The 21,631-nt window shown below is 40.3% G+C and overlaps 1 protein-coding gene across 1 annotated transcript in view; it reads left to right on the forward strand.

Annotated features, from left to right (window-relative positions):
- LOC126470228 (oxysterol-binding protein-related protein 1-like) overlaps positions 1-21,631 on the forward strand; it is a 404,325-nt gene that overhangs the window by 85,807 nt on the left and 296,887 nt on the right. Inside the window, exons 6-7 of the mRNA XM_050097923.1 lie at positions 16,310-16,454; positions 18,596-18,741. Coding sequence (XP_049953880.1) covers positions 16,310-16,454; positions 18,596-18,741 — 291 coding nt within the window. The remainder of the gene's footprint in view (positions 1-16,309; positions 16,455-18,595; positions 18,742-21,631) is intronic.

Below are 21,631 nucleotides of genomic sequence, written 5' to 3' on the forward strand. Positions count from 1 at the left end.
TCAAATAACTACAAAAGTCTGAAATGATGTGATTTATGAAGTATTCCCAGCATGACTGATCATTGATTATATATGTGGAAACTTGTCGTGTCAGTGTAAAGATAAATAAGGAATTTGTTATTTATTTTACTGCAAACGTGCACAACAAAAGGAATGAATGACTGATAAAAGAATGAAACATTAGTGGCATCATACATTATAATTTGTACAAGGTGTGACTAAGAATACTATTTCCACACTCATTTTGTGAAAAGCAGCAATAATGACATTGATTCCTTTGTCTCATATGAATTAAGCCACATGATTATCTTGTACAGTTACTTTGTTGGAAAGTGTGATACAAATGTCATAAAAATAGAACAAACCACATTCAGTAAACACTGCTATAGAACAGATTGCTGGATGGTGTGGGGAAGAGTCAACATTAGCAGATTACTTTGTTCTTTTAAATTTCAGAAGAATGTATAGATACAATTATTGAAGATAACAATTAAGATAGAGCAATGAAATTAATAAAATTGTGCCTATAAAGGGAAATGCACATGGCAGCTCATATTATATCTTACATAACAACTCAGATTTTGCTGTCCGGCCAAGGCACCGAGGCACTTTACCAGCCTTGCTTATGAAACAATTAGTCACTGCATCTCTATTTCTTATTGCTGACACATTTCTTCTTCTTTTGTCCAAGTGTGAGACAGACCCAAATCCCTTCACAGTAAACGATCTCTTGCATTCATAATTATCTGGAACACAGTATGGTTTAGTTACATCAGTAAAAAAATCAGATTTTTTATTAATTGCTTGCCGGAACACAAGCCATTTGTTTGACAATAAGTGAAGAAAAACAGTTACTAATTTTGTTGTGACTAAAACTGTTAGACAAAACAAGAAAAATTGATGCACATAGTATATAGCTAACTCTGCCACTGAATCTGTGATTGTCTGTCTCTAGCTTCAAAATGAAAATAACTCGTAATGGAATTATAGCCACCCTTGGTGTGGAGGGATATGAAAGTAACTTGTAATGGAATTATAGCCACCCTTGGTGTGGAGGGATAGCTGTGGTGTCAGGATGGGAGGTGAAAGAGGTTGAGGTGAGGTAGCAGGCTGGTGAAGGCCCAGAGAGAAGCGGCTGTCAAAATTAATTCTTTATTTCCCACTCATACTGTGTCAGGGTAGGGCAGCAACCATGTCCACACGCCAAGGGAAGAAGCCTGGTGGCCAGCAAGATGTCAACTAGCATTCTGGCGAGCTGGCTGCAACATGTGCACAGCCAGCTTTGCTAATGCTTGCGCTCAGTGGTTGGGATACAACCCTGTTGCTACATTTGCACTGCAAGTTCCAAGTCTCAGCAGCATGTGAAAACGAATTGTGACAGTGGCCAAGTCTGATGACCAACTCGTCTAGGTGGCCAGTGATGTGTAGAATGGAGGCACACCCATCGTGGTGGCAGGAGTTGACTGCTGCACATGGGATGCGACCTGCTGCCCCCTGGGCAGAAATCTGGCTTTGGCTGGAGTGAACCTGGAAGGCCTGCTACAATGTGGCAGTAAGCCCGGAGGATGGACTTAATTCAGAAAGCTGATACTGTGACGGAGACTTGAACTCGTGAGCGCTTCTTGCTGCTCCATTTGGTTCCTTTGACTGGCATAGCACCCCCACTACCCCATTCGCTGTCCTGGTAGAGTAGCTGGGCTGCAAATGAAACTGCTACAGAAATTGCAGCTATTTATATAAGGTAGCAGCACATGTGTTATTACAGTGTGCCACTCTAGTCACATGATCGGCAACATACCAAAACCTGAAGGTGGAGAAATCCACTTGTCCACACTGCAAGAATTGTGCATTACTGCATCACTGGCACATTTCACTGGTCTGTCTCGCAATAGTTCAACAGATAAGTTACTATAACTGAGATAACAATACCCTGCACCCACCATCTAACAGTGTCTACTGCAGTACTCCTCTACATATTCTCACTGACTTGCCCCCAAAATGGTTGTAGCATTATTCTACCCTCTCCTCCATGGAAAGACTGTCTCCTCGGGTCTCACTTATGACTGATCTACAGCAGTATATCACATGACCACATTTAACTTGTAAATCCTGCTTGCTAGATTTCTTCTATGCTGCTATGTTGCTTGTTAGTATTCCGCTTAACAGTCCATTAGTTCCTTTGTAACGCACATCATGCCATGCCTTCTAAATCCTATCAATCATTTTCCCTTGGCTATTCTCTTTGTAAACATTAATGGCTTGTTCCTCTTAAACTCTAGTAAATACATTTCTCAATAACCTGCACACTACATAGTCCACATTCATTTATTTTCATGCTCTAGGGATCCAGTCAACTGGAATCTATATTACCAGTTGGTTGGGTTGATGGATGGCTTTGTGCCTCAGATAGGTGAAGGCTATGCAAAGCAGGGTTACACCCACAGTCATGATAAGTGCTGTGAAGATCAACATCATGGTTATATGTCATTGCTTTTTACCATCTCTAAATTGTCTGCAGCTCGTGGTCTAGGGGCTAGCATTGCTGCCTCTAGACCACGGGGTCCTGGGTTTGATTCCCTGCCGGGTTGGGGATTTTCTCTGCCCGGGGACTGGGTGTTTGTGTTGTCCTAATCATATCATCATCATCATCATCATCATCATTTATAAGAGTGAGTAGTTTGGATTGTGAAAAGAAAATGGACTGTGTAAAAATTGGGACTTTGTACGGGCGCTAATGATCGCACAGTTGAGCACCCCACAAACCAATCATCATCATCATTATCATCATCAACCCTAAATTGCTTAACCACTGCATCAATTGTTCTGCTGAAATCTGCCCTTCTTGTGCAATTATTGATTGGTGTAGGGAATGGATTGGGTGTGGTTTCAATGTATTATTCAGGAGTACTTCCAGGTCAGTACAAGTGTGGCTGTGTCATTCTCAGCTGGGTAATTCCTGTTACTGTGGATGGTGGATGGAAGGTTGACCCTGTTATCTCGCATGCCGTCCCATTAATAAATAACCCATTACCACCCCTCAGGCTTCATCTGCCTTGTTTCCATGAGCCTTCCATGTTTGTAACAACTTGCCACTACCACCACAGTATCGTACATGGAGTTAATCCAATACAACCCCACTTACTGGAATTAAGTTTACGGTCCCACAGTGTCCCTCAGGCAATACTGTCCTGTTGTTGTGCCCATGAGTAGCTATACCATAAATCTGTTTGTATACCAGTTTCAATCAACGAGGATGGACTCACTATAATCTTCTCCCCCTCAGAATGCAGCAGTTCCTCCTCCATCATCACCACATTTCTGTTTGCCTTTTCAGAGATCGATAAAACACCACTATGCTCACTTGTACAAACTTTCTTATGACTCCCCATTTCACTGGATATTGATGAATGGTGTAACATCTGAACTGTGCTTGCTTCCATGCTACTGGGAATCTAACCAATGTGTACATCCGCACCTCTACTGGTGCCATATGGTAGTAAAACCTCTGCTTATTGGGCTGTACTACCAATCTCGGCTCCAACAGTGGTTTCCACTGCACTTTTCGCAACACTGACAAGTATCGCTCTGCTGGTAATAGGACAGAACTCAGCTGCCCATGCAGTGTGTGATGAGTAGCTTTCTGTAAGCTCACCATTACCACTTGAGCATCACTTTCACTATTTGCTAATGGTTGTAACAGCCTTGTCATAGTGATCTTGCATCCAACACATCCACCCTTGCTTGCTTGATTCCCAGATCTCAATTTACAGTGTCCTCTGATGCCTTTGCATAATCGATCACCCCACTTGTTAGCTTTCATAGTGTATGTGTATTCTCCAACACTCTGCACTCTGCCTTCCAAGCTTGCTGTCTGTGCAGTATGCCACTTCACCACCAACTTGCTATCCTCTCCTGACTTCTTCACTGCCTCCACTGTCAGGTTCAATTCCCTGATGTCACCGGCATCTGCTGTCCCCAATACAGTCTTCAAAATTCTTCCCCCAGCATCTATCCAACCCCATCTATCCAACCCCTTTTCTGCCAATATAGTGAGTATGGCACCACCTCCACTGCTTGCCGCATCTGCTCTTGCAAGTGTTCATATGATGTATCCATCTTCTTAGATTACCTAGAAACATTTCCAAGCAAGCCCTGGCTCTTGGTTTTCCATCGAAGCCCAGAAAACACCTGCTCCAGCCTTCTCACTTCATTCCACAATACACAAGCGTTAAAAACTAAGCTTGATGCCCATTGATGGCTGGTAACCACCACATCTTATTTAGCAAAAGAACACCTTCCTCCAGGTGGTGATTCAGCAGGTCCCCCATTCTGCTCGTGGCGAAGAGATGCAACACTCCCATGGCTAGCATTCTTTTTGTCCTCGACCACTGTGTACACCAGCCTGAGGACAAGGCCTATCATCTCCCCCTCCCCCTTAGAAGGCTGCTGCCACTCGTCAGCATACCTATACAAAGAAAATTAAAGGAACCCCCAACTCTTACACAAAAAACACATTTCTTTACCCTCAATATATTACACCTCACATTTTACACATTGTGCCCTAAGTGAACACCAACAATAAAAATACCTCTGTCACTTCCTTTAACTTAATACATATGGCACCTCCCAAACAGGTCCAGTCACACTCACACCCACTTTTGCCATTCCTCTTTCTCAGGCTGTGCTCTTACTACCCCTGGTAATGACTCAGGAGCACTGTGGAACAGTCGCGGGCATCCAGTATGCACTGCTGTTGACCACGCCGGCAACTGTAGCCTAACATTGACTGATGACGTAGTTTCAACCACTTGGTAAGATCCGTGGTATGAATTTCTTATTTGACCCGTTGCTGTGTAATGGCTGCGTAGCATTATCCACTGCCATATTCTGTAATGTGGTAAGCTCACTGTATGCTTCACAGCTTCCTCCTGTTCCTCCAGTGCCTTTGTGTTCACCCTTTGCCCTCGTTTCCATACTTCTCTCATCATCCTGATGGAATCATCAACCAACTCTCTGTCCTTGCCCCTTCTTGCCTTAATCATATCAAACAAGATGGCATTTTTCTGCCATGCAGTATCTCGTATGGAGATATTCCTTTATTAGTGTGTATCACTGAATTGTATGCAGATGCAACAAATAAGACGTGTGTGTCCCAATCATTAAGGTGTTAGTTCACATAATAGCTTAATGTCCTTCTGATTGTATGATGTACCCGTTCCATTCTGACATTTGACTGTGGCTGGAGTGTCCTATTTCTCAGTTTCTTCACACTTAAAGCAACATAAGTCCTTTATCAAGTCCAACGTAAAATTTGTCCCTTGAACTGTAGTCATCATCTCTGGCACTCCAGACTTAAGTATCCAGCTGTTGACCACTGTCTGTACAACTGTAACTGCTTGGTGGTTCAGCATGGCAATCATTTCCATGTACCGAGAAAAGTGATCTATTACTGTCAACACAAAATGGGTCCATGCTGAACTCTGGTTAAATGGTCCCAACACATCCACCTCAGTCATTTCAAATAGCTTCAACACTTCTGGAAGTCTCTCTAATGGTATTTGTTAATTGCTCAAGGGTGCACACTACACACAATTTCTCATATACTGATCAATATCTCCCTTCCTTCCCTTCCACCAGTATCCTGTAGCTGTATTTCGGTTCGTTACTCTGCACCCTCCGTGACCAGACAGCATGTGTGTATGCATCTCCTTCAGGTCTTCTTCCTCTGAAATTAGGAAAATAATAAACTTGCTTAAAAGCAAAAACTCACATGGAATTGATGGCATTTCCAGCAAAATACTAAAAGCTTGTTCTCAACAGATAAGTAAGATTCTCAGCCACCTGTGTAATAGCTCTCTGGAACAGGGCATTTTCCCTGATAGACTGAAATATGCTATTGTTATACCTTTGCATAAAAAGGGGGATAGATCTGATGTCAACAATTACCGTGCAATCTCCCTTCTAACAGCTTTATCCAAAAATTTTGAGAAAGTAATGTATTCAAAAGTAGCTTCACATATCTGTAAAAATGAAGTACTAACAAAATGTCAGTTTGGTTTCCAGAAAGGTTTTTCAACAGAAAATGCCATATATGCTTTCACCAGTCAAATTTTGAATGATCTGAATAACCGAACACCACCCATTGGGATTTTTTGTGATCTCTCAAAGGCTTTTGATTGTGTAAATCATGAAATTCTGCTAGACAAGCTCAAGTATTGTGGCATGAGTGGGACAGTGCACAAATGGTTTAATTCGTACCTAACTGGAAGAGTGCAGAAAGTTGAAATAAGTAGTTCTCGTAACATGCAAAGATCAGCACATTCCTCAAACTGGGGAACTATCAAGAATGGGGTTCCACAAGGGTCAGTCTCGGGTCCTTTGTTGTTCTTATTATATATTAATGACTTGCCATTCTATATTCATGAAGAGGCAAAGTTAGTTCTCTTTGCTGATGATACAAGTATAGTAATCACACCTGACAAACAAGAATTAACTGATGAAATTGTCAACACTGTCTTTCAGAAAATTACTGAGTGGTTCCTTGTAAACGGACTCTCACTGAATTTTGATAAGACACAGTACATACAGTTCCGTACAGGGAATGGTATGACGCCATTAATAAATATAGACCTTAATCAGAAGCATATAGCTAAGGTAGAATATTCCAAATTTTTAGGTGTGTCCATTGATGAGAGATTAAATTGGAAGAAACACATTGATGATCTGCTGAAACGTTTGAGTTCAGCTACTTATGCAATAAGGGTCATTGCAAATTTTGGTGATAAACATCTTAGTAAATTAGCTTACTACGCCTATTTTCACTCATTGCTTTCATATGGCATCATATTTTGGGGGAATTCATCACTGAGGAATAAAGTATTTATTGCACAAAAGCGTGTAATCAGAATAAGAGCTGGAGTCCACCCAAGATCATCCTGCAGACATTTATTTAAGGATCTAGGGATATTCACAGAGCTTCTCAATATATATACTCTCTTATGAAATTTGTTATTAACAACCAAACCCAATTCAAAAGTAATAGCAGTGTGCATAACTACAATACTAGGAGAAAGGATGATCTTCACTATTCAAGATTAAATCTACCTTTGGCACAGAAAGGGGTGAATTATACTGGCACTAAAGTCTTTGGTCACTTACCAAATAATATCAAAAGTCTGACAGATAACCAACAAGTATTTAAGAAGAAATTAAAAGAATTTCTGAATGACAACTCCTTCTACTCCATAGAGGAATTTTTAGATATAAATTAAGAAAGAAAAAAATATTTAAAAAATAAAAATAAAAAATAAAGAAAAACAAAAAACACAAAAAATAAATTTGTTATATTAACTTAAGTATGTTGTTAAATTAACCTAATTATGTCATGTATTAGAAAATTCGACTCGTTCCACATCATTACAAAATATCGTATTCATGATCCATGGAACTAGTATTAATCTAATCTAATCTAATCTAATCTTAGCTGGCACAACTACTCGTGGCCCTAACCTAGTTACCGTACACGACAAAATGTCACACATGCCTAACTGCAGTTGCATTTTATATAGCTTACAGTAACTGTCAGCTTTCTGTGCTGCTTACCATTCAGCAAGGACATGACCCGAGACTTGCACTGTTGCTATCTTTTTGCTCAGAGTATCCGCATTTCCATGTTTCATACCTGGCTTGCGCACCACCTCGTAGTCAAACTCGCTGAGTATTACTGCCCATCTTGTTAGTCTGCTGTATGGGTATTACTGCCTATATCGAAATTCATATTACATCCTATAAACACAATGGACCAATCCAATGCAGCCTGTGAAATGACTTATTTAACAGGTACTTTACTCTTCTTGCCATGAGTGGTAGCTGTCAGCTCAGTACTATTAATGGTTTTACAAACAGTCTTTCTTGCAAATCAATTGCATAAATATCTCATAGCTGCAAGTTACATAACACTTCCACAGCCTCCTAGTATTAACAGAGGCTGTGGTGCGATGAACACATCCAACCTTTGGCACCCTTAACTAGTTACGCAATACACAACCACTGTGATGTTGGAGTATATAAAAACATACAAAATGCATGTGCCACGTCACTCTGCGCGAACTGCTGCACAAGCAACTGCATTGAATGGAGCCACAGCCCTGTCGCTCTATACAAGGAGATATTTATGATGTGCAAGGAAGACTGGCATGGTCAATCGCTACTTTTAATTATTTCCCGTGAAGATATCAAAATTACGTGACTCTGTATATGAGGCTAAGCATCTCTTTCTCTGTTGCTGGATAGTTTTTCTCTGCCCTTTTAAGTTGTGTGATGCATAAGCTGCAGGATGTTCCTGCCTAAAGACCTCTTGAGTCAGGGTACACCCCAAAGTGTGGTTAGATGCATCACAAAATAATGTATACTGATTCTGAAAATCTGGAAAAATTATGACTGGACTTGACGTTAAAACTTTTTTTGACTCGTTGAATGTGCCCGGACAGTCTATATACATGAATTTCAGACCATTTTTCAACAGCTGCAGGAGTGGTTGCACTATGTCAATGAACCCCCCAGATATCTCCTATAATAGTTCAAGAGTCCCAAAACAATCTTAGTTCTTTACCCAGCTTTGGAACTGGGAAATCGTGTGTCACCCATACTAATCTTGGGTTCGTACTCGCCCTTTCCTTGCTGATAACGTGCCCAAAGTAACACACTTCCTCCAAAGCGAAATGACACTTTTCTGTAACATCAGATCTTAACATCAGATTTGTAACCAACAGCCTCTTAAATATCTCTCTTAAATGTTGCCTACATTCCTCCACATCCTTTGAGAATACAGTTATATTGTCCAGGTAGACTAGACACTGGTGAGACTCCAATCTGCTCAATAATCCATCCAACACTCACTGAAACATTGCAGAACCATTCTTCAACCCAAATGACACCCTCCTGTAATGATAATGGCCCCAGGGTACAAAAAATGCTTTCTTCCATTGGTCATCTAAAATCACTTTTAAGTGACTATATCCACTTCATTCTTGAGCCCAAACAGCATCCTCCTGTACTGATAAAGGCTCCAGGGTACCGAAAATGCTGTCTTCAGTTGGTCCTCTAGAATCACCTTTAACTGATGGTATCCACTTCTTAAATCCATGGTAGAGAACTACTGGAAAGCTCCAAGTTATCAGTGTTCTCTGTGATGTTGGGTATGAGACATGCATCTTCACTTTTTTGTTATTCAGATGACGGTAATCACAGCAGAACCTTTGCTTCTTAGAACCAGCCATATACTTATTAGGCATGACTACAATTCCTGCTCCCAATGGGCTATTGCTCTCTTCTATTATCCTATCAGTGAACTACTGGTTGATAAAATCCACAATCGGTTGTAAATATCGAGTATCTGTGATGGTTTCTTGTACACTGGTGTTTCATTTCCTGTCTGAGTTGGGTGCTGTGTAATGGGCATTGATGGTAATGGATGCAAGGGGGAAATAATCTTAAAGTTCTATCAACACTTCCTCCATTCGCACTCTCTCGACTCCCTTTAGATGCCCCATCTTCTTACATAATGCAGTCTTAGCGGTGGCCTGTGTATGCTCATGGTTTACTCCCTCTGTGCACCAGTCATCCTCCTCTGAAATGTCCAAACTTGATACTGACATCCCTTTCATCAGCTTTACCTCTTTGCCATCAAAATTATCTAGATTCCTGGGCACTACCGTTCCTCCATCTCTCTCCTGTATGCATATAATGCTCCTTTTAACAAAGCAACTTGCTGAATCCAGTTCCCTTTCAGTGGCTCAATCATACATAACATATAGAGAGATTAGTCTGGTACCACACCACACAAGCGACTTTCCAGTGCCACCTGGCACACAGTCATGTGAATCAAGCCTTAGTGCATTCTGTGTGGTTTAATCAGATTGCACAATACTGTAGATGCACCTTGCAACAGCTCTACACTGATGGCAGCTTCCCCTAACTGGAATGTTTTCCCCCTAAGTTCCACTGCATTACACCAAAGATCTGTTTTGGGATGATGTTGACACAAAAAATCTAACTCCAGGATCATGCTGTAGCCCTTGCTTATATGAGGCACTATCTCCACACAGTGCTTTAACTGAACTGCCTGTACTTGAAAACTTCTTTCTGCTGACCTCAGTGGCCTTACTTCACAAAAACCTGTACCATCGTGGGTTCCATTGCCTCCACCTTACTAGATCTTGACTAGATACTGACTTGTGCGCCCCTGTGTCCAACAAAAACTTATACTTCTTGCCCCCTACAACACCTATTGCTGCACATTCTGCCTCTGGATATTACTTGGTGATCTTAGGGTTCCCTCTTGAGTTTAATGGCTGCTTATTTTCTCCCTGCCCATCCTTATTACCCTTACCAAATTCTACTGCTGATACATATTATGTTTAACCCACTGAGGATGGCAGTACTGCCTCTACACATGCCCTATCCATCCACAACTGTAACATCTTACATTTGTGAAGAACCCCTTGCGTATCACATACCCTTTCAGAAAAACCAATCTTTTCATGTTTCATTGCCAACCTAACAGCAGAATGGAGATCTTTAGCAGTGCCTGTGTGCACCTTTCTTGACATACTCGGTGCTCGGTGGTAAACTTCTTAGGAGAGTGTTAAGCACTCTTTACTCAGCTTCCTGCACCACAATTGTACTTGCTTCATCATTCCCCCCCCCCCCCCCCCCCCAACTTTTATACATGTGTGTTCACCTTCCTTATTCTACTGGTAAAATCCTCTATATCTTCCCCACACCTCTTTGAAAACATACAAAATTGATCCCGAAAGATCCTTTCCCTGTTCTGCTTCTTGTACCTCTGCAGAAGCACCTGCTTCAACTGTGTGAACATCTCTGCTTTCCTCAGTGCCTCTGTACATCTTACAAAAGTTTTTGCCTCTTCCATTAGACATAACTTAGCCACCAAAAACAAATGACTATCCGATCAACCACCCATATCTGCCGACCTCATCAGGTCCTCCATGAATAACATCACACTCTTGGATGTCCTACAAGAAAAAGAATGATTAGGCTAGTGGCAGTTACATCTGTCACATGGTCTGGTGCATGAAGGATGCTATTTGCTCATTGTTAACTGCAGTTTTCTCTCACAGCTCTTTGTTATCTGCCAACAACCGCAGTACGTTTTCCATCGACAAACACACTGCTTCTGCTACGAAATGCCCACATCTCTGACTCTGCCGTCACAATATTTTTATCCCTCTTTCACACACAAGAAATACAGCAGTAATTCATGACCTTTGTGCCTTATCATTAACCATCTAGACTTACACTGCCTCGCAACATGACCATAACACGGTGCAGAATGCCCAAACGAATTGTGAACATCTAACAGGTTGCAAGTGCTGTTCTTTGCAGTTACACCAAAATTCAGGCGCATCTGCCACTTTGTATGTCCTAAACAAAGCATCCCTCAAATTACAGTTACACTTCATTCTAGACTTGATGTTTGTCACACACACCAAAAATAATAAATAGTAATCTCACTCACCCCACTGTGTTGACACTGCAGGCCGTGGTCCAGATGATTTGCTGCATGGATGATGCAACACCTGCTGCCTGCTGGAGACAGTGCCACCACTTCTGAATCCTTGAGGCAATGGTGGTAGGCCAGTTAGCTTAAAATGTGACTGTAGCTGATTTCATAAACCACATATGATAGATAAACATGAGTCATAGTTCTGCAGATCCTTCCAGCATTAAGAACAATTTCAGTTTACCTACATTTCGTATGCAGCAATGTATTATCCAACATTCACAAAACATAATCTGGTGAGTGACTATAGTTTTCACTACAAACTTTTTGAAATGTGTGCAGTGGGTTACTTAATTTTGAAGGGCCATAATAACTATAAAAAGCAATCAAAAGAGAGCAAGTTCATCATCAAGGTAAGATGTGCGAATGTAATGTGTGAAAGAATAAATGTATTCATCAAATAGTTTCCTCAAAATCGACAGAGAAAGTCTGCATAGGGGAAACATTTGCAAATCTTATAACAGTGGTCTTTAATTTTTCATGTGAAAAGCCGAAGTTTTACTGAGAAACTAACTAAAAAGACAGATGTAGGTTTGTTACATTACATTAAAACATTAATTAACAGTATTAGGAAAAGGATAGATTGCTGCTCACCATAAAGTTGATCCATCGAGTTGCAGACAGGGACAACGAAAGGACTGTTTCACTTTATAGCTTTCAGCCAAAGCCTTCTTCAGCAAAGAAGATATACACAAATTCACACACTGAAGCACACCTCATGCACACATGACTGTTACTACTGGCAGCTCTGAATGGAATGCGACTGTCACATGAATAGCAATCTGGAGTGGAGTGGAGTGGGGAGGGGGAGAGATAGCAGGGTACAGATGGGCAGAGAAAAGAGCACTGTTTGTTTGGGCATGCAGGGACTAGATGGAAGCCTGACAAGACTGTCAGGTTTAGTGTTGGGACGGGGGGGGGGGGGGGGGGGGGGGGGGGGGGGTGAGGTATGGGGGGGAAAATGGGGAGCGGGAAAGGAGAGGAACAGGAAGGGGAAAGGCCGGGTAAGTACATTGGCACAGGGTGGCATACGAAGAGAGTGAGGGGAATGTGAAAAGGGAGGAGGTGGTAGGATGAGGGGCAGAAACTCTTGGGTGGAACATGTGGGGACAGTAGATTACCAACGGTTAAGGCTAGGATAATTTTGGAAGTGGAGAATGTGTTGTAAGGATAACTCCTATCTGCAAACTTCAGAAAAGCTGGTGGTGGAGGGAAGGAACTGAACTGTGCAGATATGGGAATTATCCTTAAAACATGTTCTCTGCTCCCAAAATTATCCCAGACTAGATTTACAGTAACCTATTGTTCTCATGCCCTTCACCAAGCTGCTTCTGCCCGCTTGTTCTATCACCTCATCCCTTTTCACATTCCCTCACCCTCTTTGTATGCCACCCTGTGCCAGCTATCCTTTCCCCTTCCAGCTCCTCTCCTTCTTTGCTCCCCATCCCCCCCCCCCCCCCCTCCACTCAAATACCACATCTCCCAATGCAGTGCTTGGCCATCTCCAGTCTGGGTGTGCATCACCAGACAGTGCTCTTCTCTCACTCCGCCCGAACCTTTCTAGCCCTCCTGCTTCTCTGCTGCACTCCATATTGCTATGCACATGACAGTCACATTCTGGTTGGAGCTGCCGATGGTAGCAGTCATGTATGCATGAGGTATGCTTGTTTCTGTAAATATGTTTGTGTTTTCTTTGCTGAAGAAGGCTTTGGCCGAAAGCTATAATGTATAACAGTCTTTTTGTTGTGCCTGTCAGCAACTCAGGGTATCATCTTTATGGAGAGTAACAGTCTATGCATTTCCAACCTGAAGTTTCCATTGTTTGAAAACATTAAGAAAGTTTACTAAAGCTAGAGAGCCTTCATCATCCTAAGAAGAAATGGTGCCACGATACTTCCATTGATGTCAGGTCACATGCTTGCCATGCTACTTCCATGTATCTGCCACTTAAAAAAGTCACATCACTTGTGCACCACTTCGGTGGTTGCCCTGCCTCAAGCATGCAATGATTTTTCTTTATTTTTCTTGTTTTCACATGTGCTGTGGAATGATGTGTTTTGTCAGTACTGGTTGTATTCTTATAATGTTCTTTCCTTGTATCATCAATAGCTTATTTTAATCTTTGCAATCCATGTCCTAGAAGTCTTGTTTGACTAACCTAGCACCATGTTACTTTCTGTATACAGGGTGTCCCATTTATCTTGACCACCCTAAATAACTGTTTATCCAGATGCAAATTACAAAATGTTTCAAGCAAATGTTCTTTAGCTGTCAGGGAGACATCAATCAGCATGATTGCCTTCATTGTAGCTATGTTTTTTTACAAAGATATGAAATGCAGTATGACTTTTTTTAAATGGTACCCTGTATTTTTTATTTGGTAATTCATTTCCTCTCTTAAAGACCTATTCAAAAATGTATCACAGTGTACCATTCACTGAAACACAATGTTATTAATTACATAACACAACATTGACATTGACACTCCCAGCACATAGTGCTGCTACTCGGGGTAATGGAACACATCCATGTGCTGACGTTGACAGATGATAAATGTAAACGTAAGTAGAATGCACACCCGTCGTTGCATCAACCATCGTCAGTTGAAGAGAAGGTATAAATGCTACTCATCTATGGGGAATGTAAGTTAGCAGAACAGTAATTACAATACTGATTTCTTATGTACAGGTACATTTAGTGCAGTAGTTTATTCCTTTTAAATACTGTTGTGTTGAGTAGGCATACAGTAAAGGCTGTCCTTCCTACTAACTGCATCAACATAACGTTTCTTTTATTATTGTTGTTGTTGTTGTTGTTTTTGTTGTTTTTGTTGAAAGTAGGCGAAATGCTATGCAGGCAGCGGAACTGTACAGAGAGAGATATCCTGACAAGAACCCACCTTCCCAACGGATGTTTTCTGGTCTTCTTGCAATGCTTCAGGAAATGCGAAGTTTCAACCCACGACAACGCAATCATCATAGCTCTCGCACAGACGAAGCTGCTGAAGTTACTGTTCTCACTTCCTTTGATATGAATCCACATGTGATCACACAGCAGCTTGAACACAAGATTGGCATTCCTAAAACCAGTGTACATTGTATTCTTACACGTCACCGGTTCCATCCTTACCATGTACACCTACATCAAGAATTGTGTGGGAATGATTTCCAGAATAGTGTACAGTTCTGTCAGTGGGCACAGCAGCAAATCCTCACCAACTCGAACTACTTCTCCAATGTTCTATTTACTGATGAATGTTCCTTCTCAAACAAAGGACAGGTACATACAAGGAACATGCTTTATTGGTCCAGCGACAATCCACGATGGCTTAGACAGGTGGAACATCAGTGTCAATGGATAGTTAACTTCGGGTGTGGGATGCTTGGTACTACAATTATTGGCCCTTATTGCACCAATGGTAGTCTAAACGGCACAGCATATACCAACTTCCTCAGACGAATTCTTTCTCCTCTTCTGGATGAAATGTCGCTAAGAACCAGAATGCTTATGTGGTATCAAAATGATGGATGTCCAGCACATAATGCCTTGTGTGCATGTTGTGTTCTGAACCGAAGGCATCCTGCCCGATGGATTGGTCGAGGAGGAACAGTTACTTGGCCTGCTAGGTCTCCTGATTTAAATCCTCCGGACTTTTTTCTTTGGGGATGCATTAAAGACGTTGTCGATCACGATATTCCAACAACTACAGAGGACATGCAGGGACATATCATGCTTGCTTGTAATTCTCTTCAGTAGGCAACACAGGAACAGTAAATAATTCTTTCATTCAATGAGTGCACCAGTGTATCGGTGTCCAGGGTCACCACTTTGATCACTGTTGAATGTTCTACTTCTGGGAAATGGTAGAGGAGAGTCAAAGTCAATTATGTGTTATGTTTTTACTTGGTTTTCATTTGTTTTCTGACAACTCCAGCAGCTGGACAAGTTTGTGATCCTGGGCTCCACGTTAGTGTTGTGTTATGTAATTAATAACATTGTGTTTCAGTGAATATGTTTTTGAATAAGTCTTTGGGAGGGGAAATGAATTACCGAATAAAAAATACAGGGTGCCATTTAAAAAAGTCATATCGCTGTTCATATCTTTGTAAAAAAACAAAGCTACAACAAAGGCAATCATGCTGATTAATGTCCCCCAGATGGCTAAAGAACATTTGCTTGAAACATTTTGTAATTTGCATGCATTCTTTCAGCTTGGTCATAGATATCTTTACCATCAGATTTAAATAACGTTTTATGTCTGAGGTCATCATGGTTGGTGAGTTGTTGTTACGTGTAACATAATGTCTCTTTTCATTCTTACTGTATCTTCAGTGTTGGTAATTATCAAATCATTATGTTAAGATTTGTTTTCTGAGTTTTTTGCAGTGTAATTTAGAATAATTATCTCAACTCATTTAACTTTATCATCTCATTAAAATACTAAGTGTGTGGTAATTATTAAATCATTACGTTAAGATTTATTTTCTGAGTTTGTTGCTGTGTAATTTAAAATAACTATTCCAACGGATTTAACTCTATTATCTCATTTAAGTACAATGTGTATTAATAAAGTATGTTTATCAGCATACATGAAATGTTTCATTTTGCTAAATTAATGTACATTTTTGCAGCTTGTTTTCGTAATGGATGATCACCATTTATCTGTGTAAACATGTAAATTCACTAACTTTGTCATTAAGTTTTTTAATAAAATTCCCGTTGCAGTTGAAAGATGAGAGGCCACCAAGTATAAATTGTGTAGATGCACAAGGAAATTCTTGTCTTCATTGTGCGGCATATAGAGGGCACAAGGAGGCAGCAGTACTTTTATTACAGAATGGCATTGACACCACAATTCAGAATACTCGAGGTGAGAAAAGTAATTTTCAATCATGAAATTGGTTGTCTTGGGCTTCAAAATGTGGCTATATTAAGGTATTTCACTACGAATGGGGATATGGAGGCTAGTTTAGGTATTATGAAGTACAGTTTACACAGACAAAGTATAACATACTACCATGAATGTACTGAAATGCATGTATTGTTTATGATGCATAATTGTGCATCTCTGTATACCAGCCTGATGAGGCTGTTTCCATGAATGCCCATAAAAATCAGAGATAACCATAGTCTCAGTCTTCCAACAATTTCCTCATCAAAAGACATACCTCACAGTAATACATGATTGTAATTATAAAAGCCACGGACTTACTGTAACTGCATATCCAGGACCATTGCGGAAACAGGTTCCCAGTACCACTGCTGACATTACTACTACTACTACTACTACTACTACTACTAGTACTATTACCACCACCACCACCAGTTGTACTGTTTGGTCATGACAAGTTGACTCATTGAGTGTTGGCTGTTGGGAACGGCAAGTGGTGTGCTTTGGCCCTGATTAGGGCAGTCAAAGGGAGGGGAGCGTTGAGGAGAAGGCAGTACCAACTTTTTTCCACAGTGCTGGCTGCATTGCCCATATTTTGTGCATTTATGAAAGCAGAGGTGACACATGTGGAAATATTGACAACACTCATAGAATGAGTATCTTCCAACTAATGCTGATTTCACCGCTACTGGCAGCACTGTTAAAAAGGGTCAACTTATGATGAACCAACAATAGAAGAGGCACATGTTATCATCAGTATAGCCAATGTTTTCAAGTCTTAAGAAACCAGTACAAAATGGTTTACATGTTTGAACATTTTGCAACTTTTTCTGAAATTCAGCACCAATATTGTATCATGTCTTACAATCTGCCTTTCAGATAAACAGAAAAAAGTTAAATTTAATTTGCGTGTAACTCTAGTGTGGTAGTGATATGTATGTAATAGGGTAGGTAGTGAAGCTTTTAGCTTTAATTTAGTTGCCAGTGCATTGTGATGGAGTATTACGCAAATAAGTGATAACAATACTACTCTGTGTAATTAATGCTTTGACAGAGATTAAGAAATAGAAATAGTGTTCCCATAAGGGTCATATCTCTCTCTCTCTCTCTCTCTCCCTCCCTCTCTCTCTCTCTCTCTCTCTCTCTCTCTCTGTGTGTGTGTGTGTGTGTGTGTGTGTGTGTGTGTGTGTGTGTGTGTGTGTGCGTGCGCGCGCGCGCACGCTCACACTCTTGTTACGTGCACATCACTTTAATATCATGTAATTTAAGATCTGAGAGATAATACAGACTTCCTTTTGTGAAGCTGTGCTTTCCATGTAATTCAATTTAATATTGCTCTTGACTGCTGTGAAATGAGTTTAAGTAAGGAGCCACTGGGCAAATGAAATTCTCATCCCACATCCTTTACAGTTGAACCACCCAAAGACACCCCATGTTCTAACTCGGTGTTACACTCTTTCAATGTGTATCTCTCCTTCAGCTCCTAGAATTGTTGTAGCCATTCTCCGCCTTATACTTTCTGTTAACAACATAGTTCCATTGTGAGAAGGTGTTTGTAGGATTAAGAAATGCAGAAAAAAGAACTTTAAGAGTGAAGTCCTTGAGTCAGGCTGGGAGGTGTGTTTGTTTGCTTCAATTAGTCGAGTACTATATGCGAAGTGCAAAGATTGTGCTTGAATGTCCAAGTCATGCATACAGTTCTTATCTGGTTGGTGAGCAGCCAGCAAACTCTCTCCCATGAGAGTTGAATTTTTTTATTGGTATTAAATATATTCATTACTTTTTATTATCAGAAATGTAATATATTTTGTGCTACGATGTTGTGACACTTTTAGTGCAGTATTTCATTTCTTCTCATTTTCTGTTGGCAGTTTAAATGCAACACCTTCTGTTTTTCCACAAAAAGGAGACTCTTCAGCTCCTGTGCAATGGGCTGCTGTCTTCCAGAACTGTTTTTTTACTCTGCAAGGCAGCATATTTTAATTACTTCATTATATATATTCAAAACTCAGTGTGGTGTGTGACCAGTCATACAAAAATTCACATCTGTGACATGAACTTTTAATCTTTGCTCAGTTGCCACATTTTTGTTTGACAAAATGATGAATTTATTTTTCCAGGACAAACTGCTGTTAATTTAGCAAGGGATCCACATATGCAACAAGTTCTGTGTGTCCGACCAGTACGCCAACTTCAAAAGTCTGCTGCACGTTTTGAAGGACAACTTCTTAAGCGATCACGATTTCTTGGTTGGAAGCCAATGTGGGTATGTTATAAATTATTAGAGTGAAATCAATAAAATAGGGCACAGTAGTAATTTTGTTTATGGATTTTTTAACAGTCGCGCGCGCGTGTGTGTGTGTGTGTGTGTGTGTGTGTGTGTGTGTGTGTGTGTGTGTGTGTGTGCGTGTGTGTGCGCGCGCGCGCGCACAGATGTGTGGGCAGGGGTAGGGGGATGTTCATATGCATGTGCGCATCCACTCGTGCATATGCGTTCATATCTACTTCTCATTCAGAAAGGAGCTGGTTTGATACAGATATACAGAACTCAGAATAATAGAGTTATTAGCATTGGCCAGAAAGAGTGAAAACAGGTCCAAATGAAATTATTGTTATACATCATCAAATTAATGAAGATTTTAGTTTTCCTTGAGCAGTAAAATAATCGATTTTAGGTTGTGCTTATAGAGTAGCATATTATAAATTGAGGGAAACAGTGAACTACTGCATCATACAGTTCTTGAAGGAAACACATACACAAGTTAAATGTAAACATCTGACTACGAACCATACTTAACTTGAACTACTTTGAGAGTAAATCCAGATAGGAATATGTGTGGCTCATCCATAATAGATAAGCTTAATAGTGTTATACATTTTTCATTCAGCCAGTCAGCCATATGTGCTTTAGTTGTAGTTTGTTAACTAGGAAGTGAAATAGTTACATTAAGAGGATATTCACAGTGATTTGAATTCAGCTTTAAACAAATTTCGTACCTCTGGGGGAATGAAACCAACTGAAATGTTTCATATATCACTATCTAATGAAGACCTCTCCTCCATCACAATTGTAAATGGCATACAATATACTCTGTTTGTGGAACTGAGATGTAATTTGTGTTACTTACACAATCAAACTTATGAAATATATTCTTGATGTGTATTCGTGGTGTTTTAACCCTTTTGCATGCCATGGGGGCTATATTTCCCAGTAACTGTGGTTTTTTTTTCTAGGATACATTGTACCGCTCCTGTATGTTCCTGGCATGTAGTAGTGGTTCACTGCACAAGTTGTAGTTTCTGTTTGTTGTGAAATACAGCATTTAGGGGCATGGAAGTACACATACCAGCAAATAATGATGTTTTAAAGGTTCTTGGGAAGTATGCTGCTTACTACCAAAGTAATTTCTCAAAGGAGCTGGGGAAGTATACTTACCACAAAGGGGACGTATACTTACCACAAAATTAACTGGAAATAAATCTTACCACCTCTGCGTGCTTGATATCTTGTGGTAGTACACTGCACCATGTGTGTGAAAACTGCTACAGCAATCAGTTTCAGAGTGTCATTACCTTTTCCAAAATACATTGCTTCATTTCTGCAGTATACATTATTGTGACTTTTATCGGCCCATGTCTTTGTGTGGGCATTGTGAGAGAAAACTGGAAGAAAGTGCTTTCAGTGACGAGAGAGGAATGTAGCTTGAAAAAAGGAGGATATTAGTTCTTGTGCAGTTGTATTGGAGATATAAAGTGGATGGACAACATATCTCTCAATATTTTGACAACTTCAGACAATCCGGAATTTGTTACAAGGAAGAATAAAGATGGTATTACCAGCAGTAACAATTGTTTAACAGCTGTAGCAACATACAATAATATAATGGGAGGTGTAGATCACATTGGTAACCTTAGAGAACACTCTGCAATAGGTCAACATTCTTATTAATGGTGGCACCAGATTCTCTACTCCCTGCAAGTTGTGGCAATTGTAAATATTTTTATATTCTAACAAATTAGTGAAGGACAGGGATGATACCAACATCAACTGAACTTACTGTTATGACTCACAAAACAGTTGATAGGTGGCTTCACATACTGCTCAAAGAAGTTCTGACCACACATGCTGCTCGAAGAAATTCTGACCAAGAACAACACTGTACCAGATCATGTTCAGCTGGCAAAAGTGGGACATCATGTGTCCATTTTGGAAAAAAATGCGGCGATTCCAAAAGTGCTTTAAAAAAAAACTTGAGACTAGAATAAAATACATACGCTGCTTCTGCAGAGTGCACATGTATTGAACCATGCTTCTGCCAGTTCTATGGAAACAAAATAATAAAAAATGTCACACTCATCTGATCATTTGTTTGGGAAAGAAGTATTACTTGTTTAGATGTTCTAAATTGTTAATGTTGATTATAAACTGTTTGTAAACATGAAACGTAAATATTTTTGAAATAAGGTAAAATAAAAACAAACAACTTTTTTTTTTCAGCTCGCAAATATATTGTGGTTATATATATATACTGTCATAGTTTTTGGTCCTAAATCCTAAAAGTAAAATTATCGAAAAATAAACATAATCAGCTAATCACAGGTCTAATATGATATACAAAAAGTGTCTTTTCTGAATTGCTACAAAAAAATGGGTCCGCAAAAGGGTTAAGAATTGGGTATATTAAATTGATACCATTAGTGGAGGTGTGAGTAGAAGATGTGCAGAAATATTAAGCCTGTGATAGGCACATAAACAAAATGTTGCAAAAATTGCTCATTCAGTTTTCCAAACTTGTATTTATTTACAAAACGTAATATGCATGTGCCTGATCTGAAATAATATGCAGCTTCAACATCATCTTTATATGTGTATCCACTGTTCAATACTTCATCTACACTGTGAGTAGTCATTTTCATTCATATCTATACTAAAGACCTCCCCCCATGAACCTTGGACCTTGCCATTGGTGGGGAGGCTTGCGTGCCTCAGCGATGCAGATGGCCATACCATAGGTGCAACCACAAGGGAGGGGTATCTGTTGAGAGGCCAGGCAAACGTGTGGTTCCTGAAGAGGGGCAGCAGCCTTTTCAGTAGTTGCAGGGGCAACAGTCTGGATGATTGACTGATCTGGCCTTGTAACACTAACCAAAACGGC

Source organism: Schistocerca serialis, chromosome 1, assembly GCF_023864345.2.
Source record: "Schistocerca serialis cubense isolate TAMUIC-IGC-003099 chromosome 1, iqSchSeri2.2, whole genome shotgun sequence".
In the NCBI taxonomy this organism is placed as follows: Eukaryota; Metazoa; Arthropoda; class Insecta; order Orthoptera; family Acrididae; genus Schistocerca; species Schistocerca serialis.